This window comes from Lemur catta, chromosome 1 (genome assembly GCF_020740605.2).
Source record: "Lemur catta isolate mLemCat1 chromosome 1, mLemCat1.pri, whole genome shotgun sequence".
Lineage (NCBI taxonomy): Eukaryota > Metazoa > Chordata > Mammalia > Primates > Lemuridae > Lemur > Lemur catta.
Genome location: NC_059128.1, coordinates 106,517,553 through 106,543,383, shown reverse-complemented (window position 1 = coordinate 106,543,383; position 25,831 = coordinate 106,517,553). Strand labels below are relative to the sequence as shown.

The window sequence follows — 25,831 nt, the reverse complement described above, 5'->3', positions numbered from 1 at the left end:
CCTTCCCTCTCCCTTCCCCCTTCCCTCTCCCTCCTCCCTTCCCGTCTCCCTCCTCCCTTCCCTCTCCCTTCCCTCTCCCTTCCCTCTCCCTTCTCCCTTCCCTCTCCCTTCCTCCCTTCCCTCTCCCTCCTCCCTTCCCTCTCCCTTCTCCCCTTCCCTCTCCCTCTTCGCTTCCCTCTCCCTTCCCTCTCCCTTCTCCCTTCCCTCTCCCTTCTCCCTTCCCTCTCCCTTCCCCCTCCCTCTCCCTTCCCTCTCCTCCTCCCTTCCCTCTCCCTTCCCTCTCCCTTCCTCCTCCCTTCCTCTCCTTCCCTCTCCCTTCCTCCCTTCCCTCTCCCTCTCCCTTCCCTCTCCCTCCCCCTCCCTCTCCCTTCCCTCTCCCTTCCCTCTCCCTTCTCCTCCCTTCCCTCTCCCTTCCCTTCTCCCTTCCCTCTCCCTTTCCTCCTTCCCTTCCTCTCCCTTCCCTCTCCCTCCTCCCTTCCCTCTCCCTTCCCCCCTCCCTCTCCCTTCCTCTCCCTCCTCCCTTCCCTCTCCTTCCCTCTCCCTTCCTCTCCCTTTCCCTCCTCCCTTCCCTCTCCCTTCTCCCTTCCCTCTCCCTTCCCTCTCCCTTCCCTCTCCCTTCCCTCTCCATCTCCTTCCCTCTCCCTTCTCCCTTCCCTCTCCTTCCCTCTCCCTTCCCTCTCCCTTCTCCCTTCCCTCTCCCTTCCCTTCCCTCTCCCTTCCCTCTCCCTTCTCCCTTCCCTCTCCCTTCTCCTTCCCTCTCCCTTCTCCTTCCCTCTCCTCTTCCCTCTCCCTTCTCCCTTCCCTCTCCCTTCTCCCTTCCCTCTCCCTTCCCTCTCCCTTCTCCCTTCCCTCTCCCTTCTCCCTTCCCTCTCCCTTCCCTCTCCCCTTCTCCCTTCCCTCTCCCTTCCCTCTCCCTTCCCTCCTCCCTTCCCTCTGCTTCCCTCTCCTTCTCCCTTCCTCTCCCTTCCCTCTCCCTTCCCTCTCCCTCCTCCCTTCCCTCTCCCTTCCCTCTCCCTTCCCTCTCCCTTCCTCCCTTCCCTCTCCCTTCTCCCCTTCCCTCTCCCTTCCCTCTCCCTTCTCCCTTCCCTCTCCCTCCTCCCTTCCCTCTCCCTTCCCTCTCCCCTTCTCCCTTCCCTTCTCCCTTCCCTCTCCCTTCTCCCTTCCCTCTCCCTTCCCTCTCCCTCCTCCCTTCCCTCTCCCTTCCCTCTCCCTCCTCCCTTCCCTCTCCCTTCCCTCTCCCTTCCCTCTCCCTCCTCCCTTCCCTCTCCCTTCCCCCTTCCCTCTCCCTTCCCTCTCCCTCCTCCCTTCCCTCTCCCTTCCCCTTCCCTCTCCCTTCCCTCTCCCTTCTCCCTTCCTTCTCCCTCCTCCCTTCCCTCTCCCCTTCCCTCTCCCTTCTCCCTTCCCTCTCCCTTCCCTCTCCCTCCTCCCTTCCCTCTCCCTTCCCTCTCCCTTCCCTCTCCCTCCTCCCTTCCCTCTCCCTTCCCCCTTCCCTCTCCCTTCCCTCTCCCTCCTCCCTTCCCTCTCCCTTCCCTCTCCTTTCCCTCTCCCTTCCCTCTCCCTTCCCTCTCCCTCCTCCCTTCCCTCTCCCTTCTCCCTTCCCTCTCCCTTCCCTCTCCCTCCTCCCTTCCCTCTCCCTTCTCCCTTCCTCTCCCTTCCCTCTCCCTTCCCTCTCCCTCCTCCCTTCCCTCTCCCTTCCCTCTCCCTTCCCTCTCCCTTTCCTCCTCCCTTCCCTCTCCCTTCTCCCTTCCCTCTCCCTTCCCTCTCCCTTCCCTCTCCCTTCCCTCTCCCTCCTCCCTTCCCTCTCCCTTCTCCCTTCCCTCTCCCTTCCCTCTCCCTTCTCCCTTCCCTCTCCCTTCCCCCTTCCCTCTCCTTTCCCTCTCCCTTCTCCCTTCCCTCTCCCTTCCCTCTCCCTTCCCTCCTCCCTTCCCTCCTCCCTTCCCTCTCCTTTCCCTCTCCCTCCCCTTCTCCCTTCCCTCTCCCTTCTCCCTTCCCTCCCCTTCCCTTCCCTTTCCCCTCCCCTTCCCTTCTCTTCCCTTTTTTCTCTCCCCTCCCCTCCCCTCCCCTCCTCTCCTCTCTTCCTTCTTCTACTCTCTCCTCTCCCCTCTCCTCTCCTCTTCCTCTCCTCTCCTCTCCTCTTCCTCTTCCTCTTTCTTTTTCTTTTCTCTTTCTTTCTCTTCTCTTTTTCTTGTTTTTTTTCTTCAGGGCCTTACTCTGTTACCTAGCCTGGGGACTCCTGAGCTCAGGCAGTCCTCCCAACTCAGCATCTGGTACTTACTACAGGTACACACCACTGCACCAGGCTAATTTTTAATTTTTTGTAGAGACGGGGTCTTGCTGTGTTGCCCAGGCTTTGTCAAGTGATCCTCCTGCCTTGTCCTCCTAAAGTGCTGGGATTATGCACATGAGCCACTGTGCCTGGCCAAGGTGTTCTTTTCTTACAAGGACAATAATCCTGTTGAATGAGGGTGCCACTCTCACGACTCCCTTGAACCTTAACTTCCGTAAAGGCTTTATTTCCAAATGCAGTCACATTGAGGATCAGGGTTGTTCATAACAGTTATTATTACCTGTAGTCTCATCAGAAATTTTTTAAGTATTGAGAATTTATTAAGTTCATGCCATCACATTCAGTTTTCCAAAATTATAGTATTTTTTTGGAATGCTTTAATTTTACCATTGTGGCAAGCACAGTCAATCGTTTCCATTGAAAGTAACAGCCCACTTGGCTCATGTATGAAACTGTGTCTGCCCAGTGCTGGTCTGGGCGGCCGAGGTCTGGGCGGCCGAGGCCTGGGCGGCCGTGGTCTACTAGCTGTTCTTCCTAGTAAAGCTGAGAAGAGTGGCCCCCACCTCACCACTCAGTCTCACAGTGTGCTGCTTTGAGGGAACCACGTTAGTTTGGTATACAGCAGGTGCTTTATATGTGCTTCCCATTTCCTCACACATAAAATCAAAACATCTGCTCAGGGTGAGATTTAACAAAATTACTAATTTTATCCAGGATATTCGTAAGTGAAACTGACCTCTCTTTGTCTCCGAGGAGTAAGATGGTGGCAGCCTGGGAGGTTGGTGCTGGCCTCTTGCTGGCTGTTGACTGTGCCATCGGTGCAGCGTCAGCACAGCAGAAAATGGAGATAATGCATTGGTGCTGTCAGGAAAGTGGGTTCACCTTGGGTTACCCTGGCAAGTTCCCAGGGAACCAGGGGCCTCTGGACCACCGTGTCCACCTCCCCAGCAAATGCACAGTCAGGAACCATGTGGCGCTGAGTGTGTTCCATCTGTCGGGTTCCACTAGAGAATGAAAGGGGGCACTTGATTCTGATGGGAAGAAGGTTGGGGTGCCGCCCTGAGGAAGGGCTAATTTTCTGTGTGGACTCGAAGTCCCCCAGGATGAGTCAGGGCAGGAGTGGGGCAGGGGGGCAGCTGCTGACATCTTGGGTGGATGAGAGGGAAAGTCCAGGGAGTTGGAAGCCACTCCTGACCCACAGGGGCAGGGAGGAGTGTGGGCAGGCAGCACTAGCCTCAGAGGAGTAGAGAGTGGAGAGAGAGAATGGTTTGAAAGCAGTGCTGAAGAGGAAGATAACATAGTTTGTGTTTCTTCCTTCCAGGGAATTAAGTGCCTCAGTTCTGTTTCTTATATTATGTTGGCTCAGTGTTTGTTAGCCATGGTGCTCTTGTTCCAGATCGTGGTGGGGTCTCTCTGGCTCTCACGTTTGACCCAGTGCAAGTTGGCAGCTTCTCCATTGCATTGATGAGGCAGCATCTGTTTATGTATTTACTGATGTGTTTTTCTCCCAAGTCAGGAGTGGATGTTGGATTATACCAAATGCCTTTTTCAGATTTGTTTTTTTCCCTTTGGTTTATTGGTGTCACGAGTTGTGATAGCAGAGTCAGATATTGAGCCATCCTTGCCTTCCTGGAATTAACCATGCGCAGGCCTGTGCAAGGAGGCACTGCGGGCATTGTGGTACCTACGGGACGCTAGTCCTGGCTACACCATTCCCTGGCTGGTGACCTGTAGGCTCAAGTGTCTCCTCTGCACCTCTCCTGGGGGTCATAAGGCAGTTCTTGGGTGAAGGTCTGGCCTGGGTCTGGCTACTGAGTGCTGCCACGTGGGTTGCGACAGTGATCCTGGTTGTGGTGGCCAGCAGGACCCAGGCAGGAGGAAGGGGCCCAGAACCCCCAGAGCAGTCCCTCCTGATGGGGCCCTATCCTACTCCCTCATTCAGAGCAGCGACATGCCTCTCGACGAGCTGCTTGCCCTCTACGGCTACGAGGCGTCAGATCCCATCTCAGAACGGGAGAGTGAGGGCGGTGACGTGGCGCCCAGCCTCCCGGACATGACCCTGGACAAGGTGAGCAAGGTGTCTTCCTGGAACTGGCCCTCAGCAAAAGTAGGGAGCCCATGTGGAGCCCCTGGCTGCTCTGGAGGGTGGGCACTGATGAGAGGACCACAGAGGCCCCAGAGCAAATAGAAACATTGTCAGGAAGCAGCAGGCCGGCTTACAGAGTGTTCCCTGTGACCAGCTGCCCAGGGCTAGGATGGCTATCGCTGGGCCAGAGAGACCTGCCCACGGGCCAGTTGTCATTCTGACTGGGTGGGTAGAGGGACAGCAGCTGGGAGGGGAGATGAGCCAGTGACCCACTTCCCAGGGCCAGCCTCTAACGCCCTCACCCAGAGGTCATGGGTCAGTTGTCAGGGGCAGGGAGGGCCTTACTGTGGGAGTTTAAAACCAAAAGCACAGGTAGGGAGAGAACCACATGCTCCATGTGAGCGCCTGGGGCAGCTTTCCCTGTCCGCAGCTTTGGTGGTCAGGTATGGGCTCTGCCCCAACACCCCACCCTATGACCCCTTGGCTGGCCTATCCCCGAGCCTCAGTTTCTTCTGCAGAATGGGAATGACGGCCACGGGAGCCTTAGGGCTCTCCAGCCAGGGAGGCTTCTGTTACTGACTTTACTGTTATTAGTGCTTTGAAATTGTTAAAGTGCGAAATATTCTTTACTTTCTTGTTAAAGGAACAAATAGCGAAGGATTTGCTTTCAGGAGAGGAGGAGGAAGAGACGCAGTCCTCTGCGGATGACCTTACCCCATCTGTGACCTCCCATGAGGCCTCTGACCTCTTCCCTCACCAGAGCGGCTGTAGGTGTCCCTGGCCCCATCCCCCACTCCGCGGCCCACGTGAGGCACCAGTGGTACAGATGGAGGTGCCGGGGCTGGGGTGTGCCCAGGGCACCGCACAGGTGGCACATTTGCCCAGACCCCTGGCTCTGGCCCACGGGCTGAGACTCGTGGTGGTTTTAGTCTAAACGGGGAAGGGATGTGTTGGTTTCTGTGGCAGATCCAGGGATAGCATCCCATGCCCAGAGCTGTCCTTTCTCGGGGCTGCTTGCCTCTCTGCGAGCTTTCCCTGGTGGCTGGGGGCGCGGGGCCCTGGGGTGTAGCCACCTGGCTGGGGGGGTCGCTGCCCAGAGAAAGGGGTGTGCAGGTCATGGCCAGCGGAGACCCTGGGGAGACCCAGCACCGCAGGAGAGCAAGGGCCAGGCTGCACAGTGCACAGACACACCTAAGCCCTTCCCTTTTCCCAAAGCTCGTTTCCTGGCTGATGAAGACAAAGAACCGGGTTCTTCTGCCTCCTCCGACACCGAGGAGGACTCTCTTCCCGCCAACAAGTGTAAGAAGGTGCGTGGTTCTGGCCTCTGGCTGGCCTGGGGCACCGCAGCTGGGCCTGCTGTTCGTGCCCCTCCTCAGAGGAGGGTGTCGGCTGCCCAGTTCTGGGGTGGGCCGGGACTCAGACCTGGAGCCTGGGGGCTGCTGGCCAGGTGTCAGGACAGTCTCTCACACACTCACACACCCAGACCTCTGCTTCCTGTCCTCAGGCTGCAGAGCTGGGTGGCAGCGGGCAGATCACCCAGATGGGTCTGGGGTCCAGCCAGCGGCCCTGCACCTGGAGCCCCCCGCAGCACCGTGGCAGCTGCCTTACGTGTGGCCAGACACTTCCTTGGTGCACTGACGCCTGAGCCTTTGCCTTTGCAGGAGATCATGGTTGGGCCCCAGTTCCAAGCTGACCTCAGCAACCTGCACCTGCACCGGCATGCTGAGAAGAGTAAGTAGGCTCGGGAGCAGAGAAGGCCCACTCTAGCAGGGCGCAGAGAGAGCCTGAGGGGCCCACCCTGGTCAGGAGCCTGCCCTGCACAGCCTGTTGGGGCTCAGTGGTTCAGGCCATGTTGGAAGAGGTGGCGTGGCCCATGTGGCTGCTGTGGGTCTGCCAGTGCCTGTCCCTCCCTCAGGGTCTGCTCTCTTCACCCTGAGCAGCCAGACCCCTGGCAGCCCACCCTGCCCTGACCCCCGACCCCAGCCTTGGCCCTGGCCACCTTTCCTGTTCGTTTCCCCGCCCCAGGGCTGCTGCAGGGTGGCTGCTCCCCCTCACAGGTCCCCAGGCAGACGCCCTCCTTGCAGAGAGACCTTCTGCTGCCTCCCTGTGCCCTGCTGGGCACTCCCTTTCCTGGCTTGGCGTCTGTCTCTTCCCACTAAAACTCAGAGCCAAGCCTCTGCTGCTCCTTTGAGACAGGAAGTCACCTGCCAGTTGACTTGGGTCTTGTTCTTTTTGCCCTGGATCCCTGCAGGGGCAGCACTCCTGGCTCAGGAACCTTTTCCAAGATGGTTTGGTGGCTGGGATTGGGGTGGAAGGGACAGACCCAGACACAAGTGCTAGAGTCAGGTAGATTTGGCACCCTCAGAGAAGAGGGAGTCCTCCTGGGCCAGGGTTGGCTTGGGGGTGGTGGGATGTGGTCACACAGACATAGGATGGCACAAGAGCATGTAGCCAAGCTGGGAGGTCCAAGAGGCAGGGTCAGAGGGGACACACAGGATCTTCATTTCAGTTACGCCCTCAGGGACCCAAGCCTCTGTGTAGGTCTCGGTCTGGAACCCCAGTCTTAGAACCTGTTATCTGGGTCTTTGTCCTGTTCTACCTCACCCACCATGAGTGTGCCCTGTCGGGGAGCAGCCAGTCCTTATTGATCCCATGGGATGAAAGCTGACCTCTCACTGCGTGTTACATTCACATGGTTGTGTGTATCTTGTGCATTGTGTCATGTTCTTCTGTTTGGATGTACTGCATTTGCATATCCATCCTACAATTAGTCAGTGTTGTGGTTGTTTCCAGGTGTGGGTTGAGTGTTCTTGCCTGTCTGTCATTGTACATGTGCACTCAGTGCTTGCTGGACAGCTGGGAGTGTGGCAGGCATACGTCAAGGTTTATAAATTGGTTCAAGAGTTTCCTGCTGGCACTTTGTGGGAGTTCCAGTTGCTCCACATCCTCATCAACATTTGATAGTATCTGCCTTGTTGGTTTTAGCTCTTCTGGTGAGTGCGGGCTGATGACTCATTGTGGCTTTGATTTGCATTTCCCTGATGAGTAATAACGTTGTTATTACTGTTTGGATATTCTCTTGTGAAGTGCCTGCTCAAAGATTTTCCCCGTTTCTAACTTGGGTTGTCTTTCTCTCTCTGATGTGTAGGAGTTGTTTACATGTTCTGGACACAAGTCATTTGTTGGCTATGTGCACTGCCAGTGTTTTCTCCCGGCTTATGTCTTGCCTTGGACTCATCCACTAATGTCTTTAATTTTTAATAAAGCCCAACTTATCTTTATTTTAATGATAATGTGTTTGTATAGTGTTTGAGTTTTTGCTTACCCCTAAGGTCTTGAAGATATTCTTCTATGTTTCGTTCTAGAGTCTTTGGTAGTTCCCCTGTTACATTTAAGGCTATGATCCAACTTAATTTAATTTTTAATGTATGGCACAAAGTAGGGCTCAGGGTTCTTTTTCTCCCTGTGTGGATATGGACTTGCGCCAGCGCCACATGTTGAAAAGTCTCTCCCCTACTGAATTGCAGTGGTGCCTTTGTGATAAATCAATTGTCTGTGACGTGTGTGTTTTGGGGGCTTCTGTTCCTTTGGTCTCTTGTCTAACCCTGAGTCATCGTGACACTGTTTCAATTATTACAGCTTTGAAGTAAGTCTGAGGGGGTGCGAGTCCTCCAACTTTGTAAGTTTTCATTGTATATCTATATAAGTTTTAAGGTTAGTTTGTCAGTTGCCTCAAGAAAAACCTAGGATTTTGATTAGGTTTACATTGAATTTTTAGATTAATATGAGAGAGAACTGATAAAATATTAACAGTGTTGGTACTTCCAGTCCATGAATATGGTTTACGTTTCTATTAAGATATTTAACTTAAATATTCCATTGTATATAAAAGAAATTCTTTAAAAAGCTTTTTAATTTTAGCAGTACTTTATAGTTTTCAGTGTAGCAGTCTTGTGCATTTCATTAATCTTACTTATTGGTGCTGTTATAAAGGATATTTTTTAAAACTTCATTTTCTACTTTATGCCAGTAGAAATGCAATTTATTGTTTTAGTTGATCTTGTACCTAGTGACTTTGCTAAAATACTAATTTCAATACTTTGTAGATTCTTTTTGTTTATATACACAATCATTTCATTTGCTAACAATAGCTTTGCTTTTTTCTTTATAATTTTTATATCTTTTCTTTCTGTCTGTCTTTTTTTTTTTTTTTTTTTGAGACAAAGTCTCATTACCTCATAGCTCATAGTGATCACAGCTCACTGCAGCCTAGAACTCTCAGGCTCAGGTGATCCTCCCACCTCAGCCTCCCAAGTAGCTGGGGTACAGGCATGGCCACCACACCCACCCAGTTTTTTTGTTTTTTATGGAGATGGGGTCTTGCTGTGTTGCCCAGCCTTTCTCATTTCTTGTTTCTTGACTTATTATACTGGCTAGTCCAGTGCTAGGGTGAAAAGAAGTAGTGATGAAAGAGGTCCTTGTCTTGTTCCCAGGCTTGGGAAAAGTGTTCACTATTTCCCCAGTAAGTATGATGTCGGCAGTAAAGTTTTGTAGGTACTCTATCAGATAAGAAAGTTCCCTTCTGTTCCTACTAGCTGACGGTTTTTGCCATGAATGAATGTTGGATTTAAATGCATTTTCTGCATTCATTGAGACTGTCTTTTTTTCTTTTATTGTGTTAACGTAGTAGATTATATCTGTGGTCCCCGGTCCCCAACTACCTACCAGTCTGTGGCCTGTTAGGGACTGGGCCACAGAGCTCTGATACCCCTCCTTTCCCCCAGCCCCTATCCCTGTGAAAAAATTGTCTTATATGAAACTTGGGGGGCAGTGGGTAGGGCTCACAGCAGGAGGTGAGCGGCGGGCAAGTGAGGGAAGCTTCATCTGTATTTATAGCCATTCCCCATCGCTCACATCAGACATACACACACACACATGCCCCTGCCCCCTCCCATGGTGCCGAAAATGTCGAGCACTGCTGCAACACAGTGACGGATTTTCAGTGAAACCCCACCTGGCTGTGAAGTGCCTTCTCTTGTGTGTGTGCATCACGCACAGTCAAGGCAGTCCACCTTTCACCTTCACCCACTTGCTGGAACTTCCCTGTGACTCCAGTATCGACAGTTGCAGCACTTTCGGGTTGTTGGCTGGCACACACAGGTGGGGAGTGGGAGAAGTGCAGTGCCAGTGTGCACGTTCCCAGCCGTGGTGAGCAGGTGGTGCTCTTCCTTCTCTCTCCGTGCTCGTTCTGTAAGCAGGTGCCTTTTCGTAGGATGTTCAGTGCTGTTTTTCACATCTTTGTGGGTTGTCTTGGCAATTTTATTTTTTTAAATGGTCCCTAAGTGTAGTACTGAAGGTCATCTGGTGTCCTAAGTTCAAGAAGGCTGTGATGTGCCTTACAGAGAAAATACGTGTGCTAGGTAAACTTCAGGCATGAGTTATAATGTTAATAAATTAACAATATATACTCAATAAGGTATCTTTAAACAACCACCTAAAACAAGTTTATGTATTGATCGGTTAATGGTAATTTTTCGATTAGATGATCACTGGAACCCAACCCTGTATTCGCCCTGGAGTAGTGATTGACTCACTGGTTTGCAGTGACTTTGTAGACCACAGCTACCTTGATTGATGAACACAGACATATAGTTCATTCCTTCTTTCCTTATTTTGATTTGCTAATTATGATTTTTGCAGGTATACTCGTGGACATATTGGCCTGTACTTTCATTTTTTTGTCCTTGTCAGATTTTGGTATCAGGATTGTGCTGCTCTCATGTAATGTGTTTGGAAGTGTGCCTTTTTCTAACAGCTAAAAGAATTTATGTGACATTATTTCTTTAAATGGTTTGGAGCTGCCTGGGCCTGGGGTTTAGTTTTGTTTTATTTTTGTGGAAGGTTTCAATTATGAATTCAATTTATTTAACATATAGAGGTCTCCTTAGAGTTTCTGTTTTGATAGCCTGTATTTCTGCGGAGTTCACCACGCTGGCACCGCTGTTACGATGCCCTCCTACTATATTGTTGTCCATGGGGTCTGCCCCCTTTGAGGTTCCTGGTGCTGGCAATTTGCATTTTCTCCTTTTTAATTCCCCCTTGATCAGTCTTATTTGGGGTTTATCAATTTTCTTACTTTTTATGAAGAACTAACTTTAGCCTTATTGATTTTTCTCTATTGTCTGATTTCTGTTTGATTCTTATTTTTATCTTTATTTCCTTCCATTTTATTTCAATTTAATCTGTTATTTTCTAGTTTCCATTGTGTTATCTTTTTGGACCCACAGGTTAATTAGAAATGTTCAGTTTAATTTCCTAACATTAGTGTTTTTCTAGTTTTCCCTCTTTGACTACTCTAATTGAACCCTACTGTGGTCAGAGAAGATAGTCTCTGATTTCAGCCCTTTGAAATTAGTTTGTGGCCAATATTTAGTTTATTTTGGTAAATGTTCCATGTGTTTGAAAAGAATGTGTGTTTTGCAGTTGTTGGGTGGCGTTTTCTGTAGATTTCTCTTAGATCAACTTGGTTGATTGTTGGTCATGTCATCTTTATTCTCACTTTTTTTTGGTGGCTAATTCTAGCTTGTGCTGTTAGCTACTGAGAAGGATTGTTAGTTCTGTCAGCTTTTACTTTATGTTGAAGCTCTATTATTAGGTGCATACACATTCAGATTGCTTTGTCCTCATGTTGCATTGTCTTTTATCATTATGAAATGTTCCTCCCTGTGTTGTAATACTTCTTGCCTTAAAGAAATCGCTAGTCTGCTGTAAATATGACCATGCCAGCTTTTTACTGGTTTGTTCAGTGCATGTGTGGTTTGTATTTTCCCATCCTTTCACTGTCTGCCATCCTGTGTTCTTTTTTTCTTCTGTCTGTCTTTCTTTCTTTCTTTCTTTTTTTTTTTTTTTTCGGACAGGGTCTTGCTGTCACCTGGGCTGGAGTGCAGTGTCATGATCATAGCTCACACTGCAGCAGTGAATTCCTGGCTCAAGCAACCCTCCTGGCTCAGCCTCCTGAGTAGCTGGGACTACAGGCATGTGCCACGTCGCCTGGCTAATTTTTTTTTGTGGAGATGGGGTCTCATTATATTGCCCAGGCTGGTCTCAAACTCCTGTCATCAAGTGATCCTCCTGCCTCAGTGTCCCAGAGTGCTGGGATTATAGGCATGAGCCACTGCTCCTGGTTCCTTCTGTTATATTTGAAGTGTATTTTGTATAAATGGCACAGTTAAATCTTATTTTTTGTTTAGTCTGATAATCTTTGTCTTTTAATAGAGTTTTTAGTCCATTTATACTTTTTGGATTACTTGTGTATCGGGTAATTATGAAAACAATTGGGCTTACTTTACCATCTTGTTCTTTGCTTTCTGTGTGTTCCATTTGTTCTTTTTTTTTTTTTTTTTTTGAGACAGAGTCTCACTTTGTTGCCCAGGCTAGAGTGAGTGCCGTGGCGTCAGCCTAGCTCACAGCAACCTCAAACTCCTGGGCTTAAGCGATCCTACTGCCTCAGCCTCCTGAGTAGCTGGGACTACAGGCATGCGCCACCATGCCCGGCTAATTTTTTATTTATATATGTATATGTATATGTATATGTATATATATATATATATATATATTTTTTTTTTTTTTTAGTTGTCCAGATAATTTATTTCTATTTTTAGTAGAGACGGGGTCTCACTCAGGCTGGTCTCGAACTCCTGACCTTGAGCGATCCACCCGCCTTGGCCTCCCAGAGTGCTAGGATTACAGGCGTGAGCCACCGCGCCCGGCCTGTTCTTTTATTTTTTTCTTGTCTTCTGTATTAATCAAACAATTTTACTCTATTTTGTCCTCCTGTTTCAGCTCATAAGTCTTAGTTTTTGTATTAACTTTTTTAGTACTTACCCTAGAGGTTGCAGTATGAATTCGTTACTTATCAGAGTCTATTTTAAATAAGGACTTTCTAGTTCCCCTACAATGCAAGAAGCAGTGTAACTCAGTTAACTGTTGTTCCTTCTGCATAGCACAAGGTCGTAACGTTGTTTTAAACAGTAAGCGTTCTTTGTATTATCCACGTACTACCTCCAACTTCCATTTGGGATCATGTCCTTCAGCTTGAAGAGCTTACTTTTTAATATTGCTCATGCTAGGATGCCGGTGATGAATTCTTTCAACTTTGTCTGAAAAGTCTTGATTTTGCTTTCATTTTTTGAAGAATATTTTCACGGGCTTATTTTTCTAGGTTTGAAGGGTTTTTTCTTTCAACACGTAAACAGTTTCATTCCATTGTCTTTGGGCTGCCGCTGTTTCTGTTAAAAAGTCAGAAGTCTGTCCTACTCCTTCCTTTGAAATTGTTGTGCCCTTTTTCCTCTGCATTCTTTTGAAATTTTTTTCTTTCTTTTTCTAGCAGCGTGACTATGATATGCCCATCCACATGTATCCTTGTATTTCTTTTTGTTTATTCCGAGTTTCATGGCTCTGTGGGTTGGTGTCATTCATCAAATTTTGGAGAATTCTTGGCCATTAGTCTCTTCAGATTTTGTTCTGCCTCATTCTTTGCTTCTTCTAAGTCATTTACACACATCTTAGGGTGCTTGACTATCTTACGCATATCCTAAATTATGTTCTTTCCCTTTATACTTCAGTTTTGTGGTTTTTTAAAAATTAGTTTCTTTTTGATTTCACTAATTCTGTCTTGTGCCGTGCCCAGGCTGCTGTTACAGCTGCCCAGTGGGTTCATATGTTCGAGTATTGTATTGTCCAGCCTAGGAATGTCTTTTGTATAAATTTCAGATCTCTACTGGAATTCTCCAGCTTTTTATCTGTTTTGTCCTTTTTGTCTGTGGTCCTTAACATATTGGTGTAGTGATGTTAAAGCCCTTGTGTGCAGGCCCTAACATCCAGCCGTTTGTGGGTCTGCCTGTGTTGTTCATCTTTTTCTTGCACATTTTCCTGCCCTTCACGTGCCGGGCTGCAGTGATGTTACTTTTCTCCAGAGATGTGCTGCTCTTTTCTTGGGGACCACTGAGTCCAGGCAGGGGCTCAGGTGTTGACTGTGGAGATGAGGGAGGTGGCCAGTCTGTGCGCTGTCCCACAGGGGCTGTGGGCACCAGGAGAGGCCGCTGCTCGGGTTGGCATGGCACCAGCCCAGGAGTTGTTTGTCACTGTGTCAGTTCCCCAGCAGTAGAGACTTTCCAGTGTGGAGCAGTTTTCTTGAATGTATTTTTCACTTTTCTTCTAATGCGTTGGTTTTGTTTGTTTGCTTTTGGTTGGTTGGTCTGGTTTAGTTTTTGATTCCTGTGACTCTTTCCTGGGTGATTGAGAGGGGCTGGCACTTGGGCCTTCCCAGGCCTGGCCCGGAGCTCTCCCTCCTGCCTTGTCGCCAGTCAGTGCCCCCAGCGGGAGGCTGCCCCTCCCTGTCCTGAAAGCCAGCTGCACCCAGAGTTTGTTTCTCTTCCTCCCCTCTCTTAGGGCGTCTGCCACCCCCACCAGCCACCGTGGGCAGGACATCTTCCCCGTGGCGACGCACTCTCTTAGAATGGCTCCTGTGCCTGCGGCTGGGATGTCAGTCCCTGTGGGAACTCCTGCCTTAAGCTAGACTGCTTGTCCCTGAAGTCCAGATCTCAGCTGCCTTAACTGAGTCTGGCGTCTCCTTGCTGCTCCCTGAGGCCTCTTTGCTTCTTGTGCTCCCGTGACTATCCAGCCTTAAGCCAGTCCCACCTCACAGAGCTCGAGATGTGCCCCTCCCCAAAGTCCTTGCTCAGAAGTTGCCTCTGACCCTCTGGCTGGATCAGGCAGCCCTGCTGGCTGCCCATGGCTTCCCAGGGTGGTGGCACCCTGACCACCCTGGGCCTGGTGGCCTCTCAGCCTGTGTTTGGGTGCCCAGAGCCTGCCCTGTACCTGCTGGTTCCATTGAATCAAGTGCGGCAGCACCAGGCACGGGCCGCAGAAAAGGGCGGAGTACAGTAGTACCTGTCCCCTGCCTGGAGTTGCTGAGATGGCACACCCTGCTTGTCCTGGGTGCAGAGCACGTGCCTGCAATGTGACCCTTGCCCTCTTCTTGTGCAGTCTATGAGAACGAAGACCAACTGCTCTGGGACCCCAGCGTCCTTCCCGAGAGGGAGGTGGAGGAGTTCCTATACAGGGCAGTGAAGCGGAGGTGGCATGAGATGGCTGGTTCTCAGCTCCCAGAGGGAGAAGCCGTGAAAGACAGTGAGCAGGTGAGGGCCGCACTGGGGACCGTGGAGCTGGTGCACCCTGAGCCAGGGGTCACACTGCTGCTGCCTCCAGGGGCCAGGCAAGGCGCAGTGAGGGGAGGGGACAGGCTGGGTTGGGGGTGGGTCAGGGGCTGGAGCAGCTATGCCAGGTCGGCAGGGGGCCACCTGCCCAGCGTGTCCAGCATGGGCGTTACTCAAATACACTTGGGGAGGAGTTGTAGATGTTCCCTGATGTCACTTCTGGGATGGTGGCGTAGATATCCCTGTGTCACCTGGGGGCAGGTGGTGTGGACACCCCTGTGTCACCCCTGGGGTGGTGGCGTCGGTGCCCCTTGCTGTTGGCTCCTGGGGTGATCAGGAAGACCACATCTGCCCCCAGGCACTGTATGAGCTGGTAAAATGCAACTTCAACGTGGAGGAGGCCCTGCGGAGGCTGCGGTTCAACGTGAAGGTGGTCAGAGGTGAGCCACAGCCCGGCCCCCCCCAGCGCTGCCCCCGGGCATGGCTGACCTGCCCGCCTGGCCCTGTTTGCAGATGGGCTGTGTGCCTGGAGTGAGGAGGAGTGCGGGAGCTTTGAGCACGGCTTCCGCGTGCACGGGAAGAACTTCCACCTGATCCAGGCCAACAAGGTGAGCACGCCGCCCCTGTGTGGCTCCACCAGGGCTCCTTGGTCTGGGGAGGGCCCGATACCCTCACCTTCCACTCCTGGCAGCAGGTGGGGGCACAGCAGGCTCACAGCAGACATGGCCGAGGCCCGGAGCCCCCGTGTCCACACCTTGCCACGTGCCTGTTGGTCTCTTGCCTAGGTCTCCTCTGCCAACTTCCCTGGGCCCCTGCCAGTCACTAAGAGAACAAGCCTTCAGTTTTGGGAAAGACTTTGCCAAAAGGCGAATTCTAGTAGTCGTTCCTGTCTTGTGCTCCACCCCAAGGTCACGGGCACCGCATCTTCCTCTCCATGTCCTCAGAGCAGAGCCTGCTGGCTCGGTGCCTGGCACTGACCCCACAGTGGGGGCCCAGCCTGGACCCTGCCTCTGCCCAATGCCCTGGGGACCGAGGACCCGGGCCTGGTTCTCTCCTCCAAGGACCTGGTTGTAGGGGACGGGTTGCTCGGGTGACGGTACCCAGTGCCGTGCCAGGCAACGGTTGACCCTCCTGTTAGACTTCAGTGAGGCACATCCGCTGAGCTGGTCAGCCAGATCGGCTGCACCTGTGACAGGATGCGCTGGCCGCACACCTACTCGCGCATTGTTGGGGGGCGTGTGGCCCACGAAGCCTGAAGCATTTTCCATTTGGCCTTTTGTGGAAAACCTCCCTTGGTGCCTTTAAAGTGTGCCCGCGAGAGAGGCTGCCTCAGACTTGTTGCCAGGCAGGCCTGGCTAAGCCAGACGGGTCTGTGTGTGGTTCTCCAAGGTTGGTCCCAGTGTCGTCATCCTTCATTCTGGTTGACAGCAGGTTTGTCAGCCCAGGGGCTGTCCAAGCACGGTCCTTTTCTGCAGTTGCCAGCTGTGGGTACAGCCCTGGGTTTGCTGTGGCACGAGCCTCCCGCATGGCGATGCACCGAGCGCCCTGGGCCGCCCTGCACACCCCACACGGCACAGGAGGCATCTTCACATGTGCGTCCAGCTCCGTGTCAGACACACTGAGCCTGAACACGCACTTGCTGTGTGTCTAGGACGCGTCATAAATAGGACTTTTCTGGGCTTCACAGAACCCACCTGTGTCCTTTGCTGGTGTCTTGTGTAGACTCAGGCAGTTCACTCAGTGCCGGGGCGACGTGGGCAGCAGGAGAGCAGGCTCCCTGGGCGGGCTGCACCGTGAGCCCCAGGGTCCTCCTTGCCACCCTGAGCCTGGGCCTGTGGGGGCAGCAGGCAGGCACAGCTGTCCTGGGAGCCCTGGTCTGGGATTCGGGAGGCAGGCCCTGGACTGGGGAACTTGGAGGGTTCATTTGTGTTGTTGCTGCTGCTGCAAAAGGGAGGGAGGGGGTCCCAGGCTAGGAGAGGGCTCTGGTGGGGGTTACGGCAGGAGACAGCACCAGAGTGCTTCAGGCGAGGGACGAGCCCCCGCAGCAGGGATGCCTGTGACCCCCAGACGAGGCTTGAGGGGGCCATGGGGGGGTCTCGCTTTGTCTGAGTGGCAGGTGCTCTGCCCGTGAGTGCTGTCCTGGTGCCCAAGGTGCCGTCCTTGAGTGGGGGCTGGCAGGTAGGGGCCGCGATGATGGCCGACCCATCCCCACAGGTGCGCACGCGGTCGGTGGGCGAGTGTGTGGAGTACTACTACCTGTGGAAGAAGTCGGAGCGCTACGACTACTTCGCCCAGCAGACACGGCTGGGCCGGAGGAAGTACGTCCCGTCCGGAACCACGTGCGTGCAGCGCTGCTCTCAGCAGTAACGACGCGGCGGCTGCCCCTCCTGCGGCCGGGGCTGGGCACGGTGGGGAGCCTGGGCGGCCTCCCGAGTGGGGTGCCCACCTCCCTGCCTCCCTGCCCCTCATGGTACCCTCTCCCCACAGGGACACTGACCAGGACCTGGACGGCAGTGACCCCGACGGCCCTGGCCGCGCACGCCCTGAGCATGATGCCCTGGTGGGGCTGCACACAGGTGAGCTGTGGGGCAGCAGCTGGTCTGGGAGCTGTGAGGACGGGGGCCCTCCTCCCCGACACCCCAAGGAGTGGGTGTCCACCTGGTGGGAGTCAGTGCCACCCCCCCCTGCTGTGAGGAGGGATGGGTCATGTGCGCCATCCTCTGGGCCTGCTGGAGGGAGCTGCGCGGCCCCACCCTTTGAGGCCCCAGGTGGAGTGGGGGCTCCTCTTCAGGCTTCGGTCCACAGAGGGCCCCCCTGCCCCAGGGGGGGTGTTTATCCCCAGGCATGAGACCGTGGGAGCAGGCCCAGAGCATCTCTGAGTCCTGCCCAGCGTCTGGGACCCAAGGGCCATGTGGGAGGGAGACCTGGCTACAGGTGGATGCTCAGTTTTTGACAGTGACCTGCAGAGGGAAATGGGTCTGTTTGCTTAGGTAGTCGAGTCTGGTGAGGGACACCAGTTTCCAGAACCTGGTTGGTCCCGTGGTTTGCCCAGAGGTGTCCGTGACCGCCTGGTTCCCAGATGTGCACATGAGGCACCTGTGCACTGCGCGTTGGAACACAGTGGCTGCAGCATCCACGTTTGCCCTCACTGTGTGGCACCTCGGGCATTTTTAAAATCTCTGTCATACTCTGTTCTGTTTTTAAAGATGTGGGTCATGACCCACTCAGTTAATTTTACAGCCTTCCAAGGCTGGGGCCACTAACCTGGAGGGTCTGCAGATTTCAGAATAACGGGCTGTTTTTGTGCCTGTGCGTATTTTGTGTATCTGTGGACACCATTTTTGAGGAGGGGTCCAGAGGCTTCAATGAACCCGACCGAGGTTAGGCAGGAGCCCTGCACAGGTCATAGCCTGGAGCACAAGTGTGATTCTAAGAGTGGTGTGTCCTCTGGGACCCTCTGCACCTCGGCAGGCTGTGGGGGGCCTGGTGCCCGTGGTTGGCCCGGCCCTCAGCTGTGCTCTCCCCACAGAGCCACTGAACGCGGACGGCATGGCCGGTGGTCTCAGCGAGCCTGGTGTGGGCGCTGCAGGCCTCCCATCCTCAGAGCCGGAGCCCTGCCCGTTGCAGCAGCTGGATGAGCCCCCTGCTGTGCCCCTGCCCGGGCGGCCCCCAGCCCTGGGTGACCCGGCCTCGTACCCGCCAGCCACCGACGATCCAGAGCCAGACGCCAGCCCAAGACTGGCCGTCGACTTTGCCCTGCCTGAGGAGCTGCCCCTCATCTCCAGCCGCGTGGATCTGAGCGGGGATCCTGAGGAGGCCGTGGCCCCCGCACAGGTGGCCTTGTCGGTCACTGAGTTTGGACTCATCGGCATTGGGGACGTGAATCCCTTCCTGGCCGCTCACCCAGCGTGCCCTGCACCCGGGCTGCACGCGGAGCCCCTGTCACAGTGAGTGTTGCCCCCCAGTCAGGAGGCTGAGCTGAGGGGAGCAGGGAGGTGTCAGCCTCAGGGAGGTGTGGCCACGTGAAGCAAGCTCTGTTTCTTTAGTTTTCTGTGTTCAGTTTGATATATTTATATTTTTGAGTAGATAACATACTCATAGGGTTCAGAATGCAGAGGGCAGAAGTGGGGTGGACCGGGCTCCCGGGCACTGCGCCTGGCCTGCTGAGGCTCTCGGGGGAGGCGGGGCTGGGGCCTGGGCTGCGCAGGGGTTCCGCTCCCCTCTCTGATCCTCTCGGTCTCTCCTCTGCAGCTGTAACGTGATGACCTGTTGATTCCTGGCGTGGGTGGGCGCGTGTGGCCTGGACTGGACTTGGCACTGCCACCGAGCCAGCCGCTGTCAGTCTTCCTGACCCCTTCCCCCCTCGGGCCTCGGGGCAGCACCTTCTCTGCTTCAGAACACATCAGGACCAGGGCGAGGTGGTGCCCCTCTCCCTACAGACTGGACCAGGGCCACGCGGGCTCCTGCCATCAGCGCCCAGCACTGCCACCTGGCTCCAGGCTGCACCCCACAGGACTCACCACCTGGCAGCGGGTACGGAGAGGGCTTGGCCCTCAGATGCAGGGCAGAGCTGCCGCCTGGGCCCGTCCAGCCAGCAGAGGCGAGGGGAGACGGCAGGACGCCCTACCCGCACCAGCAGCCTCTGCCCAGGGCGCCCTCAGCCCTGCTTGCTCTGTCTCCCCACCACGGCCGGGCCTTGGGCCACCCCAGCCCTGGGGTCAGCGGGCAGCTGCTACTCAGTGCCAAATCCTGGGGGCACAGAGCCATATACCTCGCTGTCCGCTCCCACCCGGGCCAACCCTCCGCCCCTGTCGTCTCCACTTCAGGAAAAGCCGCACTTTACACCCCACCTGCCTCCTCTTCCTCTCCAGCCCTGGTCCCGATCACAGTCGGGCTGGGGGCCCCTCGGCAGCCCTGGCGTGGGTCGAGGAGACGGGTGACCTGCACCCCCGCTGCCCCTCCCCTGGCATCAAGGCAGGGAGCCTCTGGAAGCGACGCCGAGGGGCGGAACTCCAGCCTGTTCTCCTGACCCTGTAGGTCTTTCTGTTGGAAGCTTCCCAGCAAGGTGGTTTGGGGTCCTTGTCCTCCTCTTTCCTGCCTCCTTTGTTTTTATTTATGTTTCTGTTTACAAGTTGGAGTGAGGTCCTGGGGGCAGGGCAGCTCGCCCCGCCTGGCATTGTCCAGAGTGTTGTTTTGCTCGAGCCCTTTGCAGAGTTGGACTTGGCCACCCCTCACCCCCACCAAGGACCACACTGTGAAGTGATAACTGCCTTGAACCCATCTTGCTGTTTTATTTATTAAACTTGATTTGAAGCCCGGGGGTGCTTCGTGCTGGGTCAGGAGGGGCTGGGAGTGCAGGTCAGTCGTCGTCTCCAGTGGGCCCTGGGCCTGCCGGGGGTCTGGGATGGGTCGTGACCAGCAGGTGGGATCCGTGGGGAGATGACGTGACAGGTTGCAAACTGTGTGCGTCAGTGAGGAAAGCTGGGGCGTGATGGGCAGAGGTGCTCAGGCAGCCTCCTGGAAGTGACACTGGAGCTGGACCCGGGAGGGGCTGAGGGTGCGGAGCGGGAGGAGCTGGGCAGGCTCAGGGACAGGAGGCAGCTGTGGGGCTACTGGAGGCCTGCGGGTTCCACAGCTCCCTGTGGCAGCCGCCCTCTGTGAGGCAGAGGGAGGGGGGGCCAGTGTGGGAGAGGCGGGGGCCTCACCGTTCACGGTTTCCCTCAGGGCTGGACAGGTATTCTGTCTCCTGATTTGCACTACTCCCAGCAGCAAGTCTTCTCTTGACTTTTTTCTTCTGACTGCTTTAAGATTTTTCTCTGTCTCACTGGTTTTGAGCAGTTTTTGAGGATGTGCCTGGATGTGTGCATGCAGTGCGTAGCCCTTTGAGACTGGTTTCTTCACACTCGTGTCTCTTCACGGCTTAACAGCTTAGCTGTTTTCTCACTGAATAATACTACACTGGCTGCACCACAGTTTATCCACTCACCAACTGAAGGACATTGGTTGCTTCCAAGTTTTGGCACTTAGGAGTAAAGCTCCTATAAAACACACGTGCAGGTTTTTGTTTGGACGTAGTTTCCAGCCCATTTGGGTAAACACCAAAGAGTGCAGTTGCTGGACCATACAGTACGGGTATGTTTGTCAAGAGACTGCCCAGCTGCCTCCCAAAGTGGCCTACAATGCTGCATTCCCGCCAGCAGTGAACGAGAGTTCCTGTTGCTCCACGTCCACACCAGCATTTGGTAGTGTCACTGTTTTGTAGTTTGGCTTCTGAAATGCGGTTTTCTGCAGTCTTTTGAAGATGTGTGTTTCTGTATGTTTCTGGTGCCCTTTACTTCTTCCTGCAGATCCCAGGTTGCAAGGAGGGATTCTTTCTTCTGGTCTTGAAGTGCTACCTTTAGTATTTTTTTTTTTTTTTTTTTTGAGATATAGTCTCACACTGTTGCCCGGGCTAGAGTGCCGTGGCTTCAGCCTAGCTCACAGCAACCTCAAACTCCTGGGCTCAAGCGATCCTCCTGCCTCAGCCTCCCGAGTAGCTGGGACTACAGGCATGCGTCACCATGCCCGGCTAATTTTTTCTATATATATTTTTAGTTGTCCAGCTAATTTCTTTCTATTTTTAGTAGAGACGGGGTCTGGCTCTTGCTCAGGCTGGTCTTGAACTCCTGAGCTCAAACCATCCACCCACCTTGGCCTCCCAGTCCTAGGATTACAGGTGTGAGCCACCACTCCTGGCCTACCTTTAGTATTTATCGTGCTGTAGGTCTGCTGCCAGTGAACTCTCTTAGCTCTAATTTGGATGAAAAGGTTCTAATTCCACCTTCATTTTTGAAGCACATTTTGGCAGAATATGCACTTATAGGTGGACTGTTTTTTCCTTTGAACATTTTAAAGATATTCCTTTTACTCCTGGTTTCTATTTTTCCTGATGAGAAATTTTGTCACTCTTTTATTTCTCTAAGTCTGAGATCTCTTTCCTCTGAATGTACATACATGGATTTCTATGTTTGGACTTCAGCGGTTTGTAACGTGCCTGGGTCTAGTTTCCTGCACTACGACGTGGACCTGATGGCGGATGGCCTTCACCAGGTCCTGGAGCCTTGGTCTGTCCTTCTTGAGTTACTTCTGATGCCATGCTCTCCTTCATCATTTTGAGTCTGTAGTCACACGTGTCGACCCTGGGGATCCTCCCACGGGTCTCCTCTCACATGTGTGGGGCCTGGGTGTCCTCCCACATCTCGGTCGCACGTGTTACCGCCCTGGGTGCCGTCCCGTGGGTCTCTGTAAGTTTCATTCTTTGCTTGCTGTTTGAACAATTTGTGTTTACTTGTCTTTGAGGTCACCTAGCCTCTTTCCCAATATTCCAGATTGCTGTTTAGTCCCTCCCGCAGAGTGTTAAATTCTCAAAATGTTTATTTTCAGTATTTGTACTTTTGGGTTTTTTAAATTTCTCTGCTGAAATTCTTCATTTCTTCACCTTTCCCCCCCATCTTTTCTTCTACAGTCTTTAAACTTTTTCAGTAATTACGTTAAATCTTGCTATTCTTTTATTTGTTTTTTATTTTATTCTTTTGTTTCTATTTTTTGAGACAGAGTCTCATTCTGTCACCCAGCTGGAGTGCAGTGGTGTCGTCACTGCAACCTCGAACTCCTGGACTCAGCCTCCCGAGTAGCTGGGACCACAGGTGCGCACCATCACACCTGGCTAATCTTTCTATTTTTAGTAGAGACGGGGTTCTTACACTTGCTCAGGCTGGTCTCAAACTCCTGACCTCAAGCAATCCTCCCGCCTCGGCCTCCCAGAGTGCTGGGATTGCAGGCGTGAGCCATCGTGTCTGCCTGTTTCTCTTTACAGTAGGATGAAGATCTTCTGTGACCTGCATTGTAACCACATATGGAAATCTGCTGGAAAGAGTCAGTGGAGATGCCAGGAAGCAAAGCGGATTCGAGCCCCTGGGCCTGAGGGAGCCAGGCCTCAGCTGGGCCATCTGGAGATTGGACTTCCTGAGGCAGTTTCTGTGGGGCCAGGGGGAAGTTGCCAGAGTTGGCAGTCCTGGTGGCTGCTGTCCCCAGAGGCTCAGCCTCCTGGCTCAGGCCATGTGGAAGATGTGTGGGCTCTGGAATGTGACTGTTGGTCCTACTGGCCTGACCCCACAGTTCGGCCTGCTCATCTCTCCCTTGTGGTCCTTATCTTCCTGGTTTGTGGTGCCTGGGTCAGGTGGCCAGATAAAATACAGGACACCCACTTAGATTCCAGTTATAGACAAACATGTTTTAACCTAAGTACGTCCCATGTGATATCTGGGACACAGGCAAAAGGTTGCTGTGCTGGGATTCAAATTTAATGGGGTGTCCTGTATCTTTAATTAAGCATTTATTTGTCACTGGCATCAGGCCTCCGCTAGGATGTCCTGTGTTTTTATTTGCTGAATCTGGTAATCCTCTTCCTGGGCTGTTCTAAAGTGGCTGTTGAGGCTGTGGGTGCAAAGCGCCTGCTCCATGTGCTTTGCCTGTGTGTCCGGCAGAGAGCGCTCCTGAGCCCACCTGCCCTCTGGGCGGAGCCCAGCACCTGGGGTCCTTGCAGGCTGCAAATCTGGCCACAGCCCTGGAATAAAGGCCAAGGGGAGGGAGGGGTGGTGGCCCGGCAAATGTCCTCACTCACAGAGAACCTTCCCAAGCCCTCCGTGTAGAATCCCAGAGCCACAAGACACAGCTTGTGCAGGGAAGATTTGGAAATGTCACCTGTAGTGAGCACTTGGGAAATGCCCCGGTCCCTGCCCTGGGACCAGCACTTCAGGGTGATGCAGGACAGTGATGGAGTCACAGAGGCACTCAGAAGTCTCAGGAGCCCCTCCACCACTGCCCTGGTCGTTCTCCCTCTTGAGTCGGAGCCTGGGCCTTTGCGTCTGTGCACGTCCAGCAGCTCTGCAGACAACCTCAGGTCTTCCGGGTCACTCTCCTTGGCTTCACCGCATGCTGGTTTTGGGGCAGGAAGGGGTGTGATGGGGACTTCACTGAGTATTTCATAGGGTGGCCCCGTACCATCTTCCCTCTCATTTTGTGCAAGAAGCAGCTAGAAACCACCTCTCCCTTCGAGAACATGCTCTGTCCCAGTGCTGCTTGTATGTCCTGTTTTGCTGTGACCCCATGAAACTTCGTCACAGACTGAGAGCTGAGAGCTCCCTGGAGAGCCGTAATATCCCTGATGATCTCAGGCTCAGGCCCTAGCATCATTCATTCAGCACTCAGCAGTTCAGGCATTCATTCAGTAAGCATGAATTGAGCACCAAGTGTGTGCCAGTCCTGCGGTCCCAGAGCTCAGGCTGGGGAGGAGACAGGGGTGATCTCGGAGTTTACAGACTCGGGGTGTGAGCCGTGATGCGTGGGAGGGGGCTGTGCTGTCAAGGTTGTCTGTATGAGGAGGCTTTGTTCACCCAGGACTGAGGGGGTTCCTGGGACACCAGACTCAGTGCTGAGACTGGAAGGGCACCCAGTCCCTGAGCCTCAGGTGTATGACCCTAAATTAAGAGGTGCTCCAGGGATTGCAAAACATATGCTGGGTTCCGAATTTCAAGATAGTGATTTTTTTAGCCCTTTTTAACCTAGACTCCAAGAAGAAGTCGTGGTATCTACCCCCACCATTCATTTGCCCCTTAAATGATTCCTGATGAGTTTGGCCTTGGGTCAAGCATTTCACAAACTGTTTATTCTTCACTACAAGCCCAGGCAGGAGGTACTGTCCTGTCCCCATTGTGCAGATGGGAAGACTGAGGCACATGGAACCTGGGAGTCACACCAAGGTGTCACTCCCAACCATCTAGCTACATAGCCTTTCCTGCCCAGGGCAACTGCTCGACTTTAGAACCATTAAGGCAGGCCTGGGGTGGGGGGAAAATGCCCAAGAGCCCCAGGGTGCAAATCTGGGAGATGACTCCCTTGTGACCTTGGGCAAGATCCTTCACCTCTCTGAGTCCCCAGAGAGGTACAGAAAGCAAAAGTAGTGGCCATATGCCCAGCACCTTTCTGCCCACTTCCCAGGGATATCAATCTTCACAACAGTCTGGAAACAAACCTGGAGCCCAACAGGTTGAGATGAGGCACCACTGTGGCAGAGCCAGTGCTGGGCCCAGAGGCAAGAACTGCAGCCTGCAGTGCCCTGAGCTTCATTGCCTGGCGGTGACCAGCTGGCTCCCAGGCGCTGGTCCTGTCTCCAGGGGACCCAGCTTGGGGCCCAGGTACTGCCAGTCCCCTTCCAGCCCTGCCATATGCAGGTGAGGGAGAAGCCACACTGGCCTCAGGTTCTTCCTGTAAGGGAAGGATGGGCAGCGGGGGGGCCAGTAGATCCCAGCTGTGAAAGCTCTGACAAGTTCCTTGAGGAGTGCAGGACCCCAGCAGCACACGTAGGAGCCTTGACCCCAATCCTAACCCTAATCCTAATTCTTGCTGCCCCACCAGATTTTAATCCTGTCCCTGCCCAGGGGTTTTAAGGACTGATGCAAATCCTGAGCAGAGGGAAGTGCGGGAGGGGGAACACCCTCCAGCCTCAGCCCCCTCCCTCTGGCCTCCCTGGATCCTCCCCTGGGTCTCTCCCTCCTGCCTCAGTGCCCAACCCCACGGCCCTCACCACACCGCCTCCTCCCCCTTTACCTGCTCCTGCCCAGCACACAGTAGGTGCTCAGTAAAGACCTCGCATTTCCTGACTCCAGTAGTGTCATGCCCTCTGCACCTTGGAAGAAAGCGTGGATGGGCCTTCAGGACTGCAGTGAGGGGTGGGGGAAGTGCAGCAATGACGGCAGCCAACCTGCATGTGTGCATGTAGCATTTGTGCCAGGCCAGTCCAGGGGTGTCTGTGGGGGGCAATTCTCACAACCCTAATTCCATATTCTTTGCATGAAGGAACTAACAAGTGAATGACTGGACTGGAGCTAGAGCCTGGGCCCACCAGCCCTGTGAGTGGCAGCGGGGCGGGGGGAGGTGGAGGGGACCCTGAGAAATAGTCCCTTCTGCAAAGGGTCCAACCCCACTGCCATGGAGGAAGCCTGGGATGGGGGCGGAAGCCATGCATTTTGGGATGTGCTGTTGGGCCTGTGGATGTTGCAAGATGCCCCTCTACACTCTCTGCACACCACAGACAGAAAATCCAGGACCAGAGTCTCCACCCAGGGTCTTGTCACGTCCTGCGGGTGCGCCGAGTTATTCTGTGTGTGAGGTGGGGGGCTCATCTTCATCTGCCTGGGAAAA

General features: G+C 53.6%; 1 protein-coding gene across 3 annotated transcripts in view; it reads left to right on the top strand.

Moving 5' to 3' along the window:
- The window catches only part of MIER2 (MIER family member 2), a 31,134-nt gene extending 11,226 nt beyond the window's left edge, over window positions 1-19,908 (top strand). For 2 of the 3 annotated variants that reach the window (XM_045542170.1, XM_045542181.1), the window contains exons 4-14: window positions 4,230-4,355; window positions 5,017-5,140; window positions 5,589-5,680; window positions 6,035-6,104; window positions 14,421-14,572; window positions 14,949-15,030; window positions 15,104-15,198; window positions 16,805-16,929; window positions 17,078-17,166; window positions 18,120-18,537; window positions 18,842-19,908. In XM_045542170.1, the coding sequence (XP_045398126.1) occupies window positions 4,230-4,355; window positions 5,017-5,140; window positions 5,589-5,680; window positions 6,035-6,104; window positions 14,421-14,572; window positions 14,949-15,030; window positions 15,104-15,198; window positions 16,805-16,929; window positions 17,078-17,166; window positions 18,120-18,537; window positions 18,842-18,863 (1,395 nt within the window). In that variant the 3' untranslated portion in view covers window positions 18,864-19,908. The remainder of the gene's footprint in view (window positions 1-4,229; window positions 4,356-5,016; window positions 5,141-5,588; window positions 5,681-6,034; window positions 6,105-14,420; window positions 14,573-14,948; window positions 15,031-15,103; window positions 15,199-16,804; window positions 16,930-17,077; window positions 17,167-18,119; window positions 18,538-18,841) is intronic. The other variant, XM_045542176.1, reaches the window with a different exon arrangement.
- The last annotated feature ends 5,923 nt before the right edge of the window (window positions 19,909-25,831 follow it).